This window comes from Rhinatrema bivittatum, chromosome 15 (assembly GCF_901001135.1).
Source record: "Rhinatrema bivittatum chromosome 15, aRhiBiv1.1, whole genome shotgun sequence".
NCBI classification, from domain to species: Eukaryota; Metazoa; Chordata; class Amphibia; order Gymnophiona; family Rhinatrematidae; genus Rhinatrema; species Rhinatrema bivittatum.
The window spans coordinates 71,807,167-71,823,380 of record NC_042629.1 but is presented as its reverse complement, the minus strand read 5'-3'; the positions used below and the strand labels follow the sequence as shown (position 1 = coordinate 71,823,380).

Genomic DNA, 16,214 nt, shown 5'->3' with positions numbered 1-16,214 from the left:
TGTTCTTTCTTGCTTTCTCTCTCACTTACCTCCACCCTTCCTGGAAAACGTTCTAAATGTCTGCTCTTCTCTTGGGGTGCAGGATATATAGTGCTAAGTTACACCTTTAATAGTTCCTGATTGATATAAGAATGTTTGTCTTCTAAAGTCCTTCATCAAGCAGAGAAATAAAGACATGGTCTACTCTTCTCTTGTAAATTAGTAAACCTGATTCTTATAATAGTTAATGATGAATCAATAATTTAAATCCTTCTTCCCTGACCTTGATCAAAATTCCAGGAGTTATCTAATCTACATTCTTCACTCTGTCTAGACAATAATTTTTGAACCTGTAGTTCTCTCCTGCTCCTTTGGGCTTCCAGTTTAATTGGAACCTGCTACTGCTGGGCTACAGTGCTTTAAGCGTACACTTGCAAATTCCCAGGGATTTTCCCCTATTTTTATATTCCCTTCCAATTTACTTAGTCCTCGACTAACGGCCACAGTTCTGAAAGATGGTAAGGCGCGCACTGAGTCTGGCCATTAGGTGTTACTGTTGAGTGATGACTGAGACTCTCCCTTCCCACCCCCCTCCCCCCCCCCACCCCCTACAAACCACTTAGCAGAGTCCTGGCCCAGGAGTGAAACCTCCATTTGGTAATGCACAGCACTGTCGGTGAGCTACTGGGCCAGCCCTTTGTTATTTTAATTTTTCCTATTACAGTTAGGGGTAGATTTTAAAAGCTTGCGCGCTCAAAGCAGGCGCACCGGCGCGCGCGTGTTATAAAATTGTGTGTCGGCACGCGCAAGGGGGTCCACATTTCTGCTACCTGCACGTGCCGAGACCTGCGGTTTTCTGCAGTTCCCTCCCAGTCCGCTCCAATTTAGAAGTGGCCTGGGAGGGAACTTCCTTACCCCCTATACTAACCTTCCTACCCCTTCCCCTAACCTTCCCGCCCCCTAGCCCTATCCTAATCCCCCTCCCAAAATCCTTAACCTACCTTTTGCGCCTGCTTTGAGCTTTGCCTCCATAGCATCCCTAGTCCCACAGGGACAGAAGACCTGACTGGGAATCAAACTCATGACCTACTGCACTCCACCACTGAGTTTTCCCCTTACAAGAATGCTTAAGGGGAGAAAATAACAAGAACAAGTGTTCTGCACAATATAGTGTCACCCTTGAGCAATGTGATTGTGACTCAATATCAGCATGTAAAAAACGTGCGTCCAAACTGGGTGCACCTTTTTGAAAGCACGCACATCCACTTGTGTTGGGCGCTGGTGCAATAGGCAAATGAGCTGCTACGCTAAAAGGGACGCGCAATGAGTAATTTGTGTGTCCCTAGCACTCTGCATTGGGCACCCAGGAAAGGACCAATCCGCTTTCAGGACAGCCTTGAGTAATTTGTGTGTCCCTAGCACTCTGCTTGGGCACCCAGGAGAAGTGGCTGTGCATCTAGAACAGCTTGCCCAGAGACTGTTCCTCATTGGTCCTTTTCACTGACACTTATCAGTGAAAGGACCAATCCGCTTTCAGGACAGCCTTTTGAAAGGGGAATGGTCCTTTCACTGACATGTGACAGTGAATGGACCAATCAATATCAAGTGCCCGACAGTTAATATTAATATATTCACTCCTTCACTCAGTGCCAGCAGGGGTTCTAATTGGGTCAGACCTTGAGGATGCTGCTTTCTGTGGTTCCCCCTATGATGAACCACAGAAAGCAGGATTTTCTTTTCCCCAGCCCTTGAACGCCACATGCTTTAATGCTGCTCCCAGGCAGGCATTAAATTTGCAGCGTTAAAATGGGCACCAAGGCCGCGCAGCAATTTTTTGCATCGGGGTAGTAGCTGATAGCCTCATCAACATGAGTTTACATGTGATGAGTGCTATTGGCTACGCACTGGTTTGGATGCACGTTTTGGACGCACTAATCCCCTTATTGCATGAGGGGTTTGGATGCATGTCCAAAATGCGCGACCAAGCGAGTGTAAAGCTGTGCGCTTGGCCGAGCACACTATATTACATCGGTCTGTATGATCTTCGGTGGTCAGGGACATATGAGTGAATAGCATTATAAGGAAGACTACTGTTATAATGAGAAGAAAAGTTTGCAAGTCTTTGAATGTCTTTATTTCTTATGTCAGGTAACACATCCACAAGCAGCGTAACTGAAATGGCGTATACATGTGAATAGTGTAGGCCAACCGACTCGGTGCAAGTGATCTCCATCTTTCGAGCTAACGAGATATCTGTGACCAGCTTCTCAGCACTCTAATTTTTTCATCAAATCAGTGCAAAATAAACCACACACAATGTTCCTTGAGAGGCGATTAGGATAGTAGATATTGTCATTATATATTGTCGCAGAGAGTAGCTTATGATAGGGGGTACAGTGATTTTACAGACTAGTCAAAACAAAGTAGGAGTTAAGAAAAGTAGAAATCAATAAAACATTTAAAAGCAAAAATATCCCTTCCCCATTGTCTTTTATATGCTGACAACATTTGGGGGAAAGCCATAAAGGAGGCAAGAAAAAGAGAGGTTTTGGACCTATGCAAAATGAGTGTATTGTCATGGAACAGTGCAGCTGTTTAACAAGTATGTGACACATTATTTGCATGTGACCTTTGAGCACCAATAAAAGTCAACAGGTATATTCCATTTTTCCATCAATGGCACTGCATATCCATTTCTTTCAGCTGTAGCTATGCTTGTGTGTTTGTTTGTGTGTGGGGGGGGGGGGGGGGGGGAGTAGTCATCAAATGCCAAGCAAGGACTTTGGTATTGGGTTGGGCGTACAGAAATATGTGCAACTGTATGGCCACTTAATTTTTATCCACATAAGTTTGTTAATGGCTAGGGTCAGTGACTTGTTTGACCTCCTGCAGTTGCAGGATTCAAAAGACAAGAATGCAGATCAATCTAAGATATGTCTCACCTTTGTAAAGCTGTACAAGACCATGGACTACAGTAGAGGTAAAGTAATTTATGTAACCGAAGTGTTGAGCTAAACTCTTTGTACTGTGGATTTTGCTGAACTAAAGGATTAATATTTACTAAAGGTGGGGATTGGTTGCTTCAACTTGGCAACTGCACGCATTGTTTTGTTCTTGATCCTTGTGGTGCGGTGGTGGCTGGGATTTACTGGGTGATTAAGAGATTATAGAGTACCAGAGCAGGGGCTGCCTTACCTTGTATCCCCACATAGAGTAGGTAGTAGAATAATATCCTGACTTTTCTACCGCAGATTGTCTAAGACCGATGATGCTGTTTGTGCGCTCTTACAGGAAAGGCTCCTTCTTGTTGAACAAGAGCTGAGAGATTTCCTGGGACTTGTGGACCTCACTCTCTCTCAGGCACACTGAGCCCCATTAAAAAAAAAAAAAAAAAAAGGTTTTCCTGTGTTTTATGCCCAACAGGAAAAACTCTTTAAAAAATATATAGTTTTCTTTTGACCCTTGGGATATCATGTTGTTTTCATATGCCTCAGTTTACCCAATGACACCACTGCCCCTTCTTTCCACCTCTGTTGGATATTTTCCTAAAGATGAGGCATCAAAACAGTAACTAGATTTTGCGCCCCAGAAGTGAATGAATATATATTGGTAAAGTAATATGGCTAAATTATGAAGTGCTTTGGGATCCTGTTTCAGTAGAGAAGTCTATGCAAATGAGATGCATTGTTACAGTGATTACAATACTTATTAAGATATAATTGTACTCTGTAGAGATGTACTAGACCTCTCATATCGACTTGAAATAAAAAGCACATTTCTCCTCCAGAAGTAGTTATTATTATTATTAATTTGTATAGTGTATTCCAGATCTGCACCGTGCTGTATAGACATACAGGGCAGGTCATTTTATAACTGTGCTAATAGAAGTAAAGTCTGGGGTAAAAATAACATGCAGAATTTACCCCTACACACACAGTTATAAAATTACCCTCCCATTGTGTTTCTATAGGGCTGTGTACATGTAGTATGCACTAAACAAATAAATAATAGTAAAACTTACACGCAGACTTGACCTCACATTTAACAAGCAAATTCCCATGTAAATGCCCTGGTATGCACACAACTCACCTGCACAAACTTCTACCTGCTTTAATATAGTAATGACGGCAGAAAAAGACCAAAATGGTCCATCCAGTCTGCCCAGCAAGCTTTGCAAGGTAGTAACCGCCACTCTGTGCAGGTTACCCCCATGTTTCTCTTAAGGGTAGTAACTGCTGCTCCGTGCAGATTACACCCATGTTTTTCTTAAGGGTAGTAACTGCCACTCCATGCCAGTTTAGCTTTTTTATTTATTCCCATCCTCTAGCCTTTTAGGGATCCAGTGTTTATCCCATGCCCCTTTGAAATCCTTCACAGTTTTAGTCTTCACCACTTCCTCCGGAAGAGCATTCCAGGCATCCACCACCCTCTCAGTGAAGAAATATTTCCTGACATTGGTTCTAAGTCTTCCTCCCTGGAGTTTCAAATCATGACCCCTAGTTCTACTAAATTGTTTCCAATGGAAAAGGTTTGTTGACCACCATGGATCATTAAAACCTTTCAAGTATCTGAAGGTCTGTATCATATCACCCCTGCTCCTCCTCTCCTCCAGGGTATACATATTCAGGTTCCTCAACCTCTCCTCATAAGTCATTCGATGGAGACCACCCACCATTTTGGTTGCCCTTCTCTGAACCGCCTCCATCCTGTCTCTGTCTCCTTTGAGATACAGTCTCCAGAACTGAACACAGTACTCCAGGTGAGGCCTCACCAAGGACCTGTACAAGAGGATTATCATTTCCCTTTTCTTACTAGATATTCTTCTCTCTATGCAGCCCAGCATTCTTCTGGCTTTGGCTATCGCCTTGTCACACTGCTTCGTCGACTTCAGGTCGTTAGACATTATCACCCCAAGGTCTCTCTCCTGCTCTGTGCACATCAGCCCTTTTTTTTTTTTTTTAACAAAGGCGTAACTTCTGCACCATAACTTAGGAGCATACTTTCTAACATGAGAAAGTATTCATGTAAGTCTGAACTCTGCCCCCAAAAAGCACAGAGAAGTATACACAAAATGGGACGATGTGTGCACTTTCATGTGCACTAAGCTTTAGGCCTTTTTATAATAGCTGTTTATGTATAGAAAACCACATTTTATGCGTGGAAATGCTTTGAAAATTCACTTCATAATGGGAAGTCCCTCTTTAGAGCCTACAATCTACTCAAGACTGACATTGATCCATCAGTAGTAGTTCTACAGAAGATATTTCACAATTATTTATAGACTGTGTAGTGTCTTCTTGCTTTAAACAAAAATATTTTTGAAAAGCTGTTTGAAACCATCGGTAAGGCCAAGCACAAATATACTTGATTAAAAAATATAGAGGGTAACTTTCAAACAACTACACGTGATGGCATATACGCGCGTATATGGCCATATGTAGATCTGCAGTAGTATTTTATAACCAGCGAGTATCATATACATGCTGGTTATAAAATTCACATATCGTTACCCTGGAACGTATGTGCTTATGTTTGTTTCCACAGAAATACATGCAATGCATTGAAAGCGAGCATTTCAATGTATTGAACACGCGTATGTTTGTTTACTTTTTTAAAAATATATACACGTATATTTTATGTGAGAAATAAAGTAGGACTTACGACTTAATTTGCCAATTATCCAAGTCCTTCTCCAAATCAGTCCCTCCTGATTCTTCAACCTGAATTCCCCTCTTGTCATCAAGACCTTTCACATAGCCAATAATACAAAATAAACTAGGCTGCTATCAATTACGCAAGATAATGAGAAGGTGTAAAATTATGCAAATAAATTGGCAAATGTACCTATGTGTCTTTTAAAATAGCAACTTGGAAATGTTGGCCCCACCCTGGAACACCCCCTAGACTGCCCCTTTTTTATTAGTGTACTAGCTGTACCCAGCCACGCGTTGCCGTGGCTCAGTCTGGTTTAATTTCACAATGCGCATTAGCTCTGCTCCGGCCGTCCCAACTCCCTCCCCCCCTTCCCCAGCGGTGGACGGACTGGCTCTGTGACTCTTTTACCCTTTCCTCCTCCTGTGTGCAACTGTCCGGCAGTCCTTACTCCCTTCCCCCTTCCCCAGCGGCAGAGGAACGGGCTGAGCCATTTCTCGGAGCTGCGACTCGTCTGCCCTTTTCTCCTCCCCTCTGTGACACCCAGCATGTAGCACAGAGCTCTATGGTCCACACATGCGTGATAGAGCTGCTCTCTACTGTGCATTTGCAGTCCGTCGGTCAGAGCCCATTTATATTGTAGATAGCGTATGTTACTTTTACGTCCAACAAATGGTGCTGTTTTTGCAAAAAATCATGTTTTTACCTGTCACAGGTATGACATCTATATAATATAGGTATATAAAAACGCACAAAATCGAATGCAACGTTGTGTCAAAATTTCAAAGCAATCGGTGAAGAACTTTAGGAGATTTAAAATTTTGAACAAACGAACATTTACATTTTTATTTATATAGATATGTGCGTATGCAATATAAACTACATGCGCACTTTTGATTTTTATAAAATACTGATTATGTGAGTACAGGCTTTTTATGTATTTCCCAACTTTTCTATACTGCATAAACAGTAAACTGGTCAGAGCGGTTTAGAATAGAGCAATAATCAATATAAAATAAATATTAAAAAAATAAAAACATCACAATATAAAATCTTGCCATCACTTAAAACAAAGCACTTATACTACTACAGTTTTGGATAAAGTTATGTGTGTAACTCTTTGAAAATTCACCTATTAATGTAATTGAACCAATTAAAGCTCAACTTTCTCCATGTTCTAAGGAATTAAAGAAATTCAGTTCTTTCAGACTATAAATGGGATGCAGTGTATATACTACATTATAGACTATCACACTATTTTTCTTATTTTAATGACAGTTTATCCACATGCATAAAATAAACAGCTAATGTTACTATTTAAATAGGATCACAAAGATCTCCTTCAGTAATGTAATCAAATCGGGGCTTAACAGCAGCTGGAGTGAGCCAGCATATAAACTGTTTTTTGGAAAAACCTCATATGGCTATACTTGTCCTGCTCTGTATCTAGACTCCTGGGACACCATAGACTCGATTTCAGCAGGAAATTAAAGAATTTGTTTTGTCATTCTTGCAACTTGATTGTTAGTGGCTGGTAAAATCACTCTGTGCAGGGTTTTTTTGTTTGTTTTTTTTTTAACATGTTTCCAGCAATGTACCCATTAACCTGCATAGGGAGCCTTCAACTCCCTTCTAACCGCCTGGTACCACTCCTGGTTCACTTTCGGCCCAACACGAATGGAAGACAGCCTTTAACACGATGGATGGGCATTACAAATACCTTGTCATGCTTTTCGGATTGTGTAATGCTCTGGCAGTCTTCCAAAAGATGATGAATGAGATTGTCAGAGACCTCCTTTATGCCAATGTCGTGGTATACCTTGATGACATCCTTATTTTTTTCAAAAATCTCCCCTCTCACTGCTGTGATGTCTGCCAAATTCTTCAGTGCCTCCGTGACAATTATATGCCAAACTGGAAAAGTGTCTGTTCGAAAGAGAGAGCCTTCCTTTCCTCAGGTACATTGTCTCCAGTAGAGGCTTCTCCATGGATCCTGACAAACTCAAAAGTATCTATGATTGACCCCAGCCAAGAGGATTGCGGGCTCTACATAGGTTCCTGGGCTTTGCCAATTATTATAGATATTTCATCGCTAACTACTCCATGATTGCCGTTCCTCTCCCAGCCCTCACACGAAAAGGGGTTAACATCAAGATCTGGCCACCCAAGGCTGTGACGGCATTCCAAGACTTGAAGGACACATTCCTACGAATGCCATGTCTGCATCTTTCGGACCCTACTCACCCCTTAATCGTAGAAGTGGATGCCTCCTCAGTAGGAGTAGGAGCCATCTTAAGTCAACACTCTCCCAAGGGTACCCTGCATCCATGCTCCTCCTTCTCAACTTCAGACTGGTTCTGGCTTCTTCTCAGATTGACCCTCTGGCTTGAACTCGTTTTGCTTCCTGACTCTGCTAGATCACCACCTGCCCTGACCTCTGCCTGAACCACGACTCCACCTGAACGCTGCCTGCCTAGACCTCCGCTCAATCCAGACTCGGCTTGCTCTTCCTGTACTGGCTTGCCATACCCACATCTCATCAGATCTCCATCTACCCAGAGGCCCCTGCCTAAGTCCAGCCGGCCCCGGCACCCGAGGGCTCAACCTAAGGAGAACAAGGACTGGTATCAGTGCAGCTCCAGCTGGGCCTTTGCTCCAGTCCACTCCGCCTCCCTGCAGGTTGCGCCAACTCCCCCTCGGTCCAGTGGTCCACATTCCCAACACTCGTTCCTGAGAGTGTTCCTGTGTGGTTCTTGGCTTCCTGGTTGGCCCTTCCTTTGTCAGTCTTCAGTGTCTTGTCTTTGTCTCTCCTCTCTACTCCTTACTTGTAGATTGGACTCTTGGCTCCTTGACCTTGGACCGGCTTCTGGCTTCTGGAATCTCCCTTCTGGCTTCAAACCTTTGGCTTGGACCTTGATACTACTAGTACTTTGCCTGCCCCTGACCACAACCTGCTCTTGCTCCCCACAACTCCAACTGCTCTGACCTTAGCCTGAATCTTTATGCTGCCTGTTCGCTGCCTGCCAAGACCTCAGCCTGATTTGACTCCGCTTGCTTTTCCTGTGCTGGCTCGTTGCATCTTCATCTCAACGGATCTCCACCAGTCTAGAGGTCTGCTCCTAAGTCCAGCTGGCCCCGGCACCCGAGCGTTCAACCTAAGGAGAATGAGGGCTCGTATTGGTGAAGCTCCAGTTGGGCCTCTGCTCCGGCCAGTTCCACATGCCGATGGTGGGGAACTGCAGGGCTCCTCCCTTCAGATTGCACCAACTACCCCTCGGCCCAAGGGTCCACTTAAGAACATAAGATATGCCATACTGGATCAGACCAAAGGTCCATCAAGCCCAGCATCCTGTTTCCAAGTACCTGGCAAGTACCCAAACACTAAGTAGATCCCAAGCTACTATTCCTTATTGATTAATAGCAGTTTATGGACTTCTGCTCTAAGATCCAAACCTTTTTTAAACTCAGCTACACTAACTGCCATAACCTTAATTATGCTTTGAGTGAATAAGAATTTTCTCTGATTTGTTTTAAAGGAGCTTCTTGCTAACGGAGTGCCCTCTAATCCTTATATTATCCAATACTTCTCCAACACTAGTTCCAAAGATCTATTAAACAGGTCCTTTATCAGACCTACCAGAGCCTCTCTGAGCTCCTTTAATATCCTAGAAAGAAATCCCATCGGGCCCCATGGTTTGATCCATGTGCAGTTTTTCTAGTTCCATACAAACACTCTCCTTTGTAAATGGTAATGTGCTTGCCGAGTTAGTCATGGAAATAAAGGTTAGCAGTTTTTATTCTCTGTAAATGGCACAGCATACCCTTTCCTTCAATTAGACATCCATTTCCTAGTCCTTCTTCATTGAATACTGAACCAACGTATTTGTTAGCATTTCTGCTTTTTCCTTCTCCCCCTGCCCCCTCAATCTTAAAATACCACACTTTCAGGCCAATACAATATCTTGCGCTCAGGCTAGTGTACAGGTTAACCTGCAGTGGGACTCGTGTCCATAACCCCTGATGCAATAAGGAGATCAGCGCATTCAAAACACGCATCCAAACCAGTGCGTAGCTAGTAGCACTAATCACAAAAAATAACCATGTGCCCGACATGCACATTTTAACTCTCAAAAATTAACACCAGCCCTGAGCTGGTGTAAAGACTTGAGGCGTCCCAAAACCTGAACAGAAAAGCAGAAAATACTGCTTTTCTGTGGTTCCTCCAACTTAATATCGTTGTGATACCAAATGGGAGGAACCACAGAAAGCAGCAACAGGAAAGGGGAAAAAAAAGTCCTGATGGCAGTCAGGTTAGGGAAAAGGATGCTCAATTTATGAGCGTCCATTTTCCTAAACCATGGCAATGCACGGGTTAGGAAAACAGAAGCTCATAAAATTGACCGTCCGTTTTCCTAACCCATGCACAGCCACGTCTCCTGGGCGCTCGATGCCATGGACGCGTTAGGGACACACAATTGGTCCGTAGCGCTTCCCTTTTAGCATGGCAACTCATTTGCTTATTGCATTGAGTGCCCAAGAGGGGAGGTGCATGTGTGAGTGGTAAAATCGGGCATCCACTTTGGACGCCTGTTTTTTACGTGCACTTTATTGCATGGGTCTGTTTCTCTTCCTCCTTTCTCTTCCTTCTTTCACTGTCATAACTGAGAAGAGTTGTCTTGCTTTACCTTTTCTGTATTCTTCCTTCCAAGATCTTTTGCATATAGGGGACAAGTTTCACTTTGCCACCTTGCGGCAAAGCATGTAGATTATTTCGTATCCGTGTAGCTTAAGTGAAGTTTCAAAGAAAAAATACTTGGATACTTTTCAAAATCTGCTAAAATGTACCTGCATAATTTGCACCTGCTATTCCCGTGGAAGGAGTTAAACAGGAGAAATTGTGCACATAGTTTTCTCCCCAGCAAAGCTCCTGAGAGTACCTTCATTTAGAGCCTAGAACCTAGGTGACTAGATTCAGCCATTCTGCTCAGGGCAATTTTTACCCAGGGGATCTAGCTAATTAACTCCTTTAAACACCAGTTAGACCACTTTGAAAACTGCCCTCTTAATTTATAAGCACTTTTTAAACTATGAATAAACATTGCTGCCTTCAGGTTCTTGACATGTACTTCTACAGTTTCTAATAACAAAACCTTTGGACAGTAATAAATTTCTCAGATTAGGTGATTTTTTTTTTATCTAATGTCTTGTAAAATAATTTCAAACCAATTGAAGCACCTGTGTTTCTCTTGCCATTTTGCAGCAAATCCTCTCCGATTCTGACGTCACCACACAAGAGAGCTGCATAAGAAAGGTAGGAAAAGGTTTTTCTTCTTTTGTAAGCTGTATGGAAGCCAAAACATCTGTAGTTTGTGGACATTTATCAGCTCTGCATGTTCTCGAATATTTTCACATTGGCACAGTCAAACTGGTTTGGATTTAAGTCTGAACACGTCTCCATGCTTTACATGTTGGTGGGGGGTGTGTCTTATCTGAAGTGGAGAAATCTGGGCCATTGCCAGCTCGACTAGAATCACCATGCTCTGACCCGGGTCAGATCTAGGTATTGTTTGATTCCAAGGTAGTCAGAGATTCACACTGTCCTCCAAGGGCAAGGAACCACAAATATTTGCACAAATTTAAACCAAGACAACAAATTCTAGGCTAGGTAGAAAGGAGAAGGGGAGTCAATCAGATTTAAACCAGAAGGGGAATCAATCAGATTTAAACCAGGTCAGAACTGATTGACTAACTGAATAAATTCAAGTCAAACCTGCACTGGAACCGGGTCAGAGGAGGTTTGTACGTCACTTTAGGGAGTCAGTATGTGACAAATAGCTGGGGGTGGACTTTGCTATCTAAAGGTATTTTCTTTTTTTTTTTTCTGCTTCTGATAAAATGATGTGTGAAAAGGACTACAAAGAATAATGTCCATGTTGTAATCACTTTAAGTACACTTCATGGGCTCTGATTAGTACATACTCACTACTGTACTTAGTCACTTACTAATATAAATATCAACACACAGGCATAACTAAAGAGTACATTCACAATGTTAGCTTATTTATTTCTTGAGCGGTATAATTACAGTGTAAGTTGTATTAAACATTTTAGTGTTGGCAGTCCCTGTAAAGTATAACGAATTATTGTAAAATGGAATTACACTCTTGTTTAGTTGTGATACCTGAGTGCCTCATGGTTTTTGTGATTCAGAAGTATTCATGGAAGTGCATCTGAGGTGGGTGGTTTGCTTCCACAGTACCAGATGACAAAGGTTCAAAATGGAAGCAGGGTGTAGGGGAACAAAAAGCGATTTCTCCAAGGTTGTGTAGGAGAAGGGATTTGAACTCATGTCCTAGGTTTTTCCTGGCTTGTAATTAGTGCTTTAACTACTGGAGCGTACCACCTTCCATAGACAGTGTATCTGTGCTATAAGCCCCTTGAGAAGACAATGTTTCTGCAGTGTCAGCAAGCGTGGCTTAAGTATTGCGATACATCTTCAGTCTATCTGCTGTCCCTACCGTACAGTCTGCACTGCATTTTTTTTCATAACTTTGGCTAACTACACTGTAGTGCAAGTCACCCTACCACAGGGCATAGTGCCCACACACCAAAGGAGCCATACATGTGGAGCTCCAGATGGAGACTCTTTGGTTCAGTTAAAGTACTAAGAAGGACATTAGCAGTAAATTTCATTTCCAAATTACCCTTGCTTATAAATGAGTTTCATTCTTGTTATAGTATGCACAGAAACTAACCTCTTTGGAGATGCTACCCCTGAATGGAGAATGTGGCAGAGTGCAAAATATACCCTTTGAGTCTCATAGCAAAATGTCAAATGGTCCATGATGTACACAAATGTTGGTAATGGAGCTGAATGTACATAGCGCCTGATGCATTTCCCAGTGACTTCCTACGGGAGCTGCTAACTTTTCTACCTTCCCTTTTTTTTGCCTGGATGCTGTGTTTGGGGATTTTGAATTGGAAGTTTCACTCCCACTTTCTCCCCATACATGTTTTGCTATGATTTATAGTCTACCTGTGCTCTGAAACATAGCTATAGTAACTCAAAGCAACATATCACTGTGGCATCCAAATGTTCTTTGTTTTCATGCTGTTGTAAAAGCAATAAATGTTATTTTTAAAAGCTCACCTCAAGGAATGTTTTTCCTAGCACTGTAAATTTATTATATTATATTTTAATGTCTTTTCGATATCCTTATGTGTTTACAGGTGAATTTTTAATCTGTCGCATGTGTAAAATCCGGGGGTTATGTGTGTGGCCGGGCCTTGCGCGCGCTGTGCGCATTTTAGGAGGAGCTCAGCTGGGTCGAAGAAAAGGGGCAGGGGGGACAGGGCTTGAGGCACCGGTACAGCAGCCATTTGCCGCTGTACCAGGGAAGCACGAGCCGGCATTCTGCTTGGCACACTCGACTTGCTACTGCTCTTGTTGAGGAGCAAAAGGTAAAAAAAAACAAAAAACAGGGATAGATAAGATAGGGATAGGGGGAGGAGAGGGGAAGGGAAAGGGAAGTTAGAGTAGAGAAGTTCCCTCCTAGTCCGCTCCTTAATTGTAGCAGATTGGGAGGGAACTGGGGAAGGCCGAGATGCGTTGCTGTGCGAATCTGCAGAACTTTACCCCCCTTGCGCGCATGGATTATAAAATCCAGCACTCATGTGCGTGCGGCCCACCGATTTTATAACATGCGAGCCGGCGTGCGCATCTTTTAAAATCGGCACGTCCATGTGTGTGCGCCGGGAAGCGCGCATACATGGACATGCACATGTACGCACCTATGAAAATCTACCCCATATTTTTTTGGATGAAGCAACACATGAGCATCATGGCTTCAGATCCTAATGAACTGAATCAATATGGCTCTTCGGATGTAATCATCTTGTTTTGGTGAAAAGGGATGCTTTCCCTTGCTGTATGTTTCTGTATGTAATAGCTTTTTATTGGTCTAACTTAGAGCCCTATGTACTAAGCATTTTCCCCATATACACAAAATGGGATAAAACCTGTAGTATCTTAATGCACTTGTGACTTTTTTTTAAAACTTTTTATTTATAGGAATTTCAATTACAATATATCAGATAGATACGTACGTAAACTTCAGCAATAACAATAAGAACAGGAACATTTCAAAAAGCAATACCAGTGCCAATGCCAGTCCACAATACATGGGGTAGAGCAATCAAATGCCAAAGGAAAAAAAGGAAACCAAATTAGAAGAATATAGGCAAAGCCCTTACTGTTGTCATCATCATCCTAACGTGTGATAAGAGAGAGATTGATTCGGGGTAGGAAAAGGACTGTTTCTCCTGGATAAACTGAGTAAGTTGGGCAGAGTCATAGAAAACAGATCTGGTTCCTGCCAGCTTAACATTGCATTTACAGGGAAAATGTAACCAGAAAAAGCTCTAACTGTAATACCCCAGCACTTAAAAGAAGTAAATGCTTCCTCCTATGCTGAGTGGGTTTAGCAACATCAAGAAACATAGCAACCTTTAGAATACAAAACCGAATATCTCTCTTGCACGGCTCATTCCCTGTACGTACTAGGATCAGTCCAGACCGTGGGTTATGTCCCCCGTCCAGCAGATGGAGTCAGAGCAAACTTCCGAGGGTGCTGACATATAAGCAGGTGCACCCTCCAGGGATCCTCAGTATCTCTCTGACTCCAGCAGATGCGAGTGGGGGAACCTTTGCTTCCCCAGTTGGTGGCTTCTGCCCCACTATTTCTATCTTTTTCTTCTCAGGACAGGATCAAGCAGGCCTGGGTTCTAAATTATTAAATAGAGTTTAAAAAAAAAAAAAAAAAATATTTTCTCTTCTCCTCAGGGAGTCTCTCTGAGCCCCTGCCCGGGTCTTGCAGCCCTGGTTAGCTTGCCAGCAGGACTAATTTTCTCATTTGTCTGCCCTTTGTTCTTCTGTTTTTTCCTCCTCTCTCCGGCGGTAAGTTTCTGTTGCTGTTATTTCCTTTCACAGCTTCGCCGTCGGACGGCTCAGGGGCACGCTGGTGGAGCCAGTCTCTCCCCTGTTCGGAGCGCCGCGATTCGCACCCCTCCCCCTCGGCCCTGCGACGTGTTCATTCCCCGGGGCCGCGGCAGCAGGGAAGTCCCATTCCCCTGCTGCTCCTGAGGGGAGGGTTCGCGGAGTTGAGCCTGTGCGGACGAGCCCGCTCCTCCCGCGGCGCGGTTTCCCCGGATCCGGCCCCAGGGGCGGTCGCTGAAGGGGTTCTCCCTCCCAACCGGACGCCATGCAGCGATTTCAGGGGGCTACCGGCGCCGACCCGGGGCAGGGCGGATCGCGGGATGTCTCCTCCGGCGTCGCTCTCCCCGGGGGGGAGTCCGGACCGGCTTCCCCGCCTTTTTCGCCGTCAGGCTCGGAGCGCCGCGGCTTGAGGGGAAAGGCCCCGCCCCCTTCTTTGGCGGGAGCGGCGGCCATCTTAGAGCTACAGAGCGCTGCTGACTCGGAAGCTGAGGAGTCACAGCATGGGTTTTCGCCGCGCTTGAGGCCGATTCGAGCCTCATCCTCCCCCCCCATCGCTTCGGGCCCCTCCACGGACCTCGCCCTCGCCGTCCCTCCACCGGCAGGGGGGTTTACGGCGGATTTTGTTCTCCTAATGCACCAGGCGTACCGCCAGAGCCTGCAGCCGGCGGGGGGGTCGCCCGGCGGTGGTCAAGCGAACCCCACGCCCGCGAAGATGCCCCGGCTGGTGGGGGTGGGGGGGGCCAATCCAGCGCCCTCGGGGGGCGGACAGAAGACGCTCCTGGCTCTTCCACCCAGCGGAGCGACCCCACCGCAGGACCCTGGGAGTGACCCGGCTTCGGCTGATGAGGATTCGCTCCTGGCAGCGCACCTGGAGTGTGACGACCCACGGGTGCTCCGGATCTTCCGAAAGGAGGAGCTGTCTGACCTCATCCCACACGTCCTCCAGGAATTGGATCTCGACCCGCCCGTCGAACCGCCTGGGCCTCCGGCTCCCTCCGTAGCCTCAGCAAGCTCCAAAGGGGACCCTGTCCTGGCGGGCCTACGTCCCCGGGCGCGAACGTTCCCGATTCATGAGTCTTTCCTACACCTTTTGGTACGGGAATGGGACACGCCGGAGGCGTCGCTCAGAGTGGGCAGAGCCATGGACAAGCTTTACCCTCTCCCCGGAGACTTCTTGGACCTGCTTAAAGTACCCAAGGTCGACTCGGCAGTCTCTGCCGTCACCAAGAGGACCACGATTCCCGTTACAGGGGGAACGGCCCTCCGCGATGTCCAAGACAGGAAGTTAGAAGTCTGCCTCAAGAAGATCTTCGAGGTCTCTGCGCTGGGGGTCCGCGCAGCTATTTGTGGTTCACTCACTCAGCGTGCGGGGCTACGGTGGGTGCAGCAGCTCCTTACTTCACAGCAATTGCCACCTGAGGAAGCGGCGCAAGCGGACAGGCTGGAAGCCGTCATTGCCTACGGGGCCGATGCTCTCCACGACTTGCTGCGGGTCCTGGCGAGGACCATGGTTTCGGCTGTTTCCGCCAGGCGACTGCTGTGGCTTCGGAATTGGGCGGCGGACGCCTCGTCCAAGTCCAGCCTAGGC

General features: G+C 45.1%; 1 protein-coding gene across 8 annotated transcripts in view; it reads left to right on the top strand.

The window, feature by feature from the left end:
* PRDM16 (PR/SET domain 16) overlaps nt 1-16,214 on the top strand; it is a 769,879-nt gene that overhangs the window by 414,124 nt on the left and 339,541 nt on the right. For all 8 annotated transcript variants that reach the window (XM_029577915.1, XM_029577910.1, XM_029577913.1 and 5 more), the window contains one exon: nt 10,892-10,942. In XM_029577915.1, the coding sequence (XP_029433775.1) occupies nt 10,892-10,942 (51 nt within the window). The remainder of the gene's footprint in view (nt 1-10,891; nt 10,943-16,214) is intronic.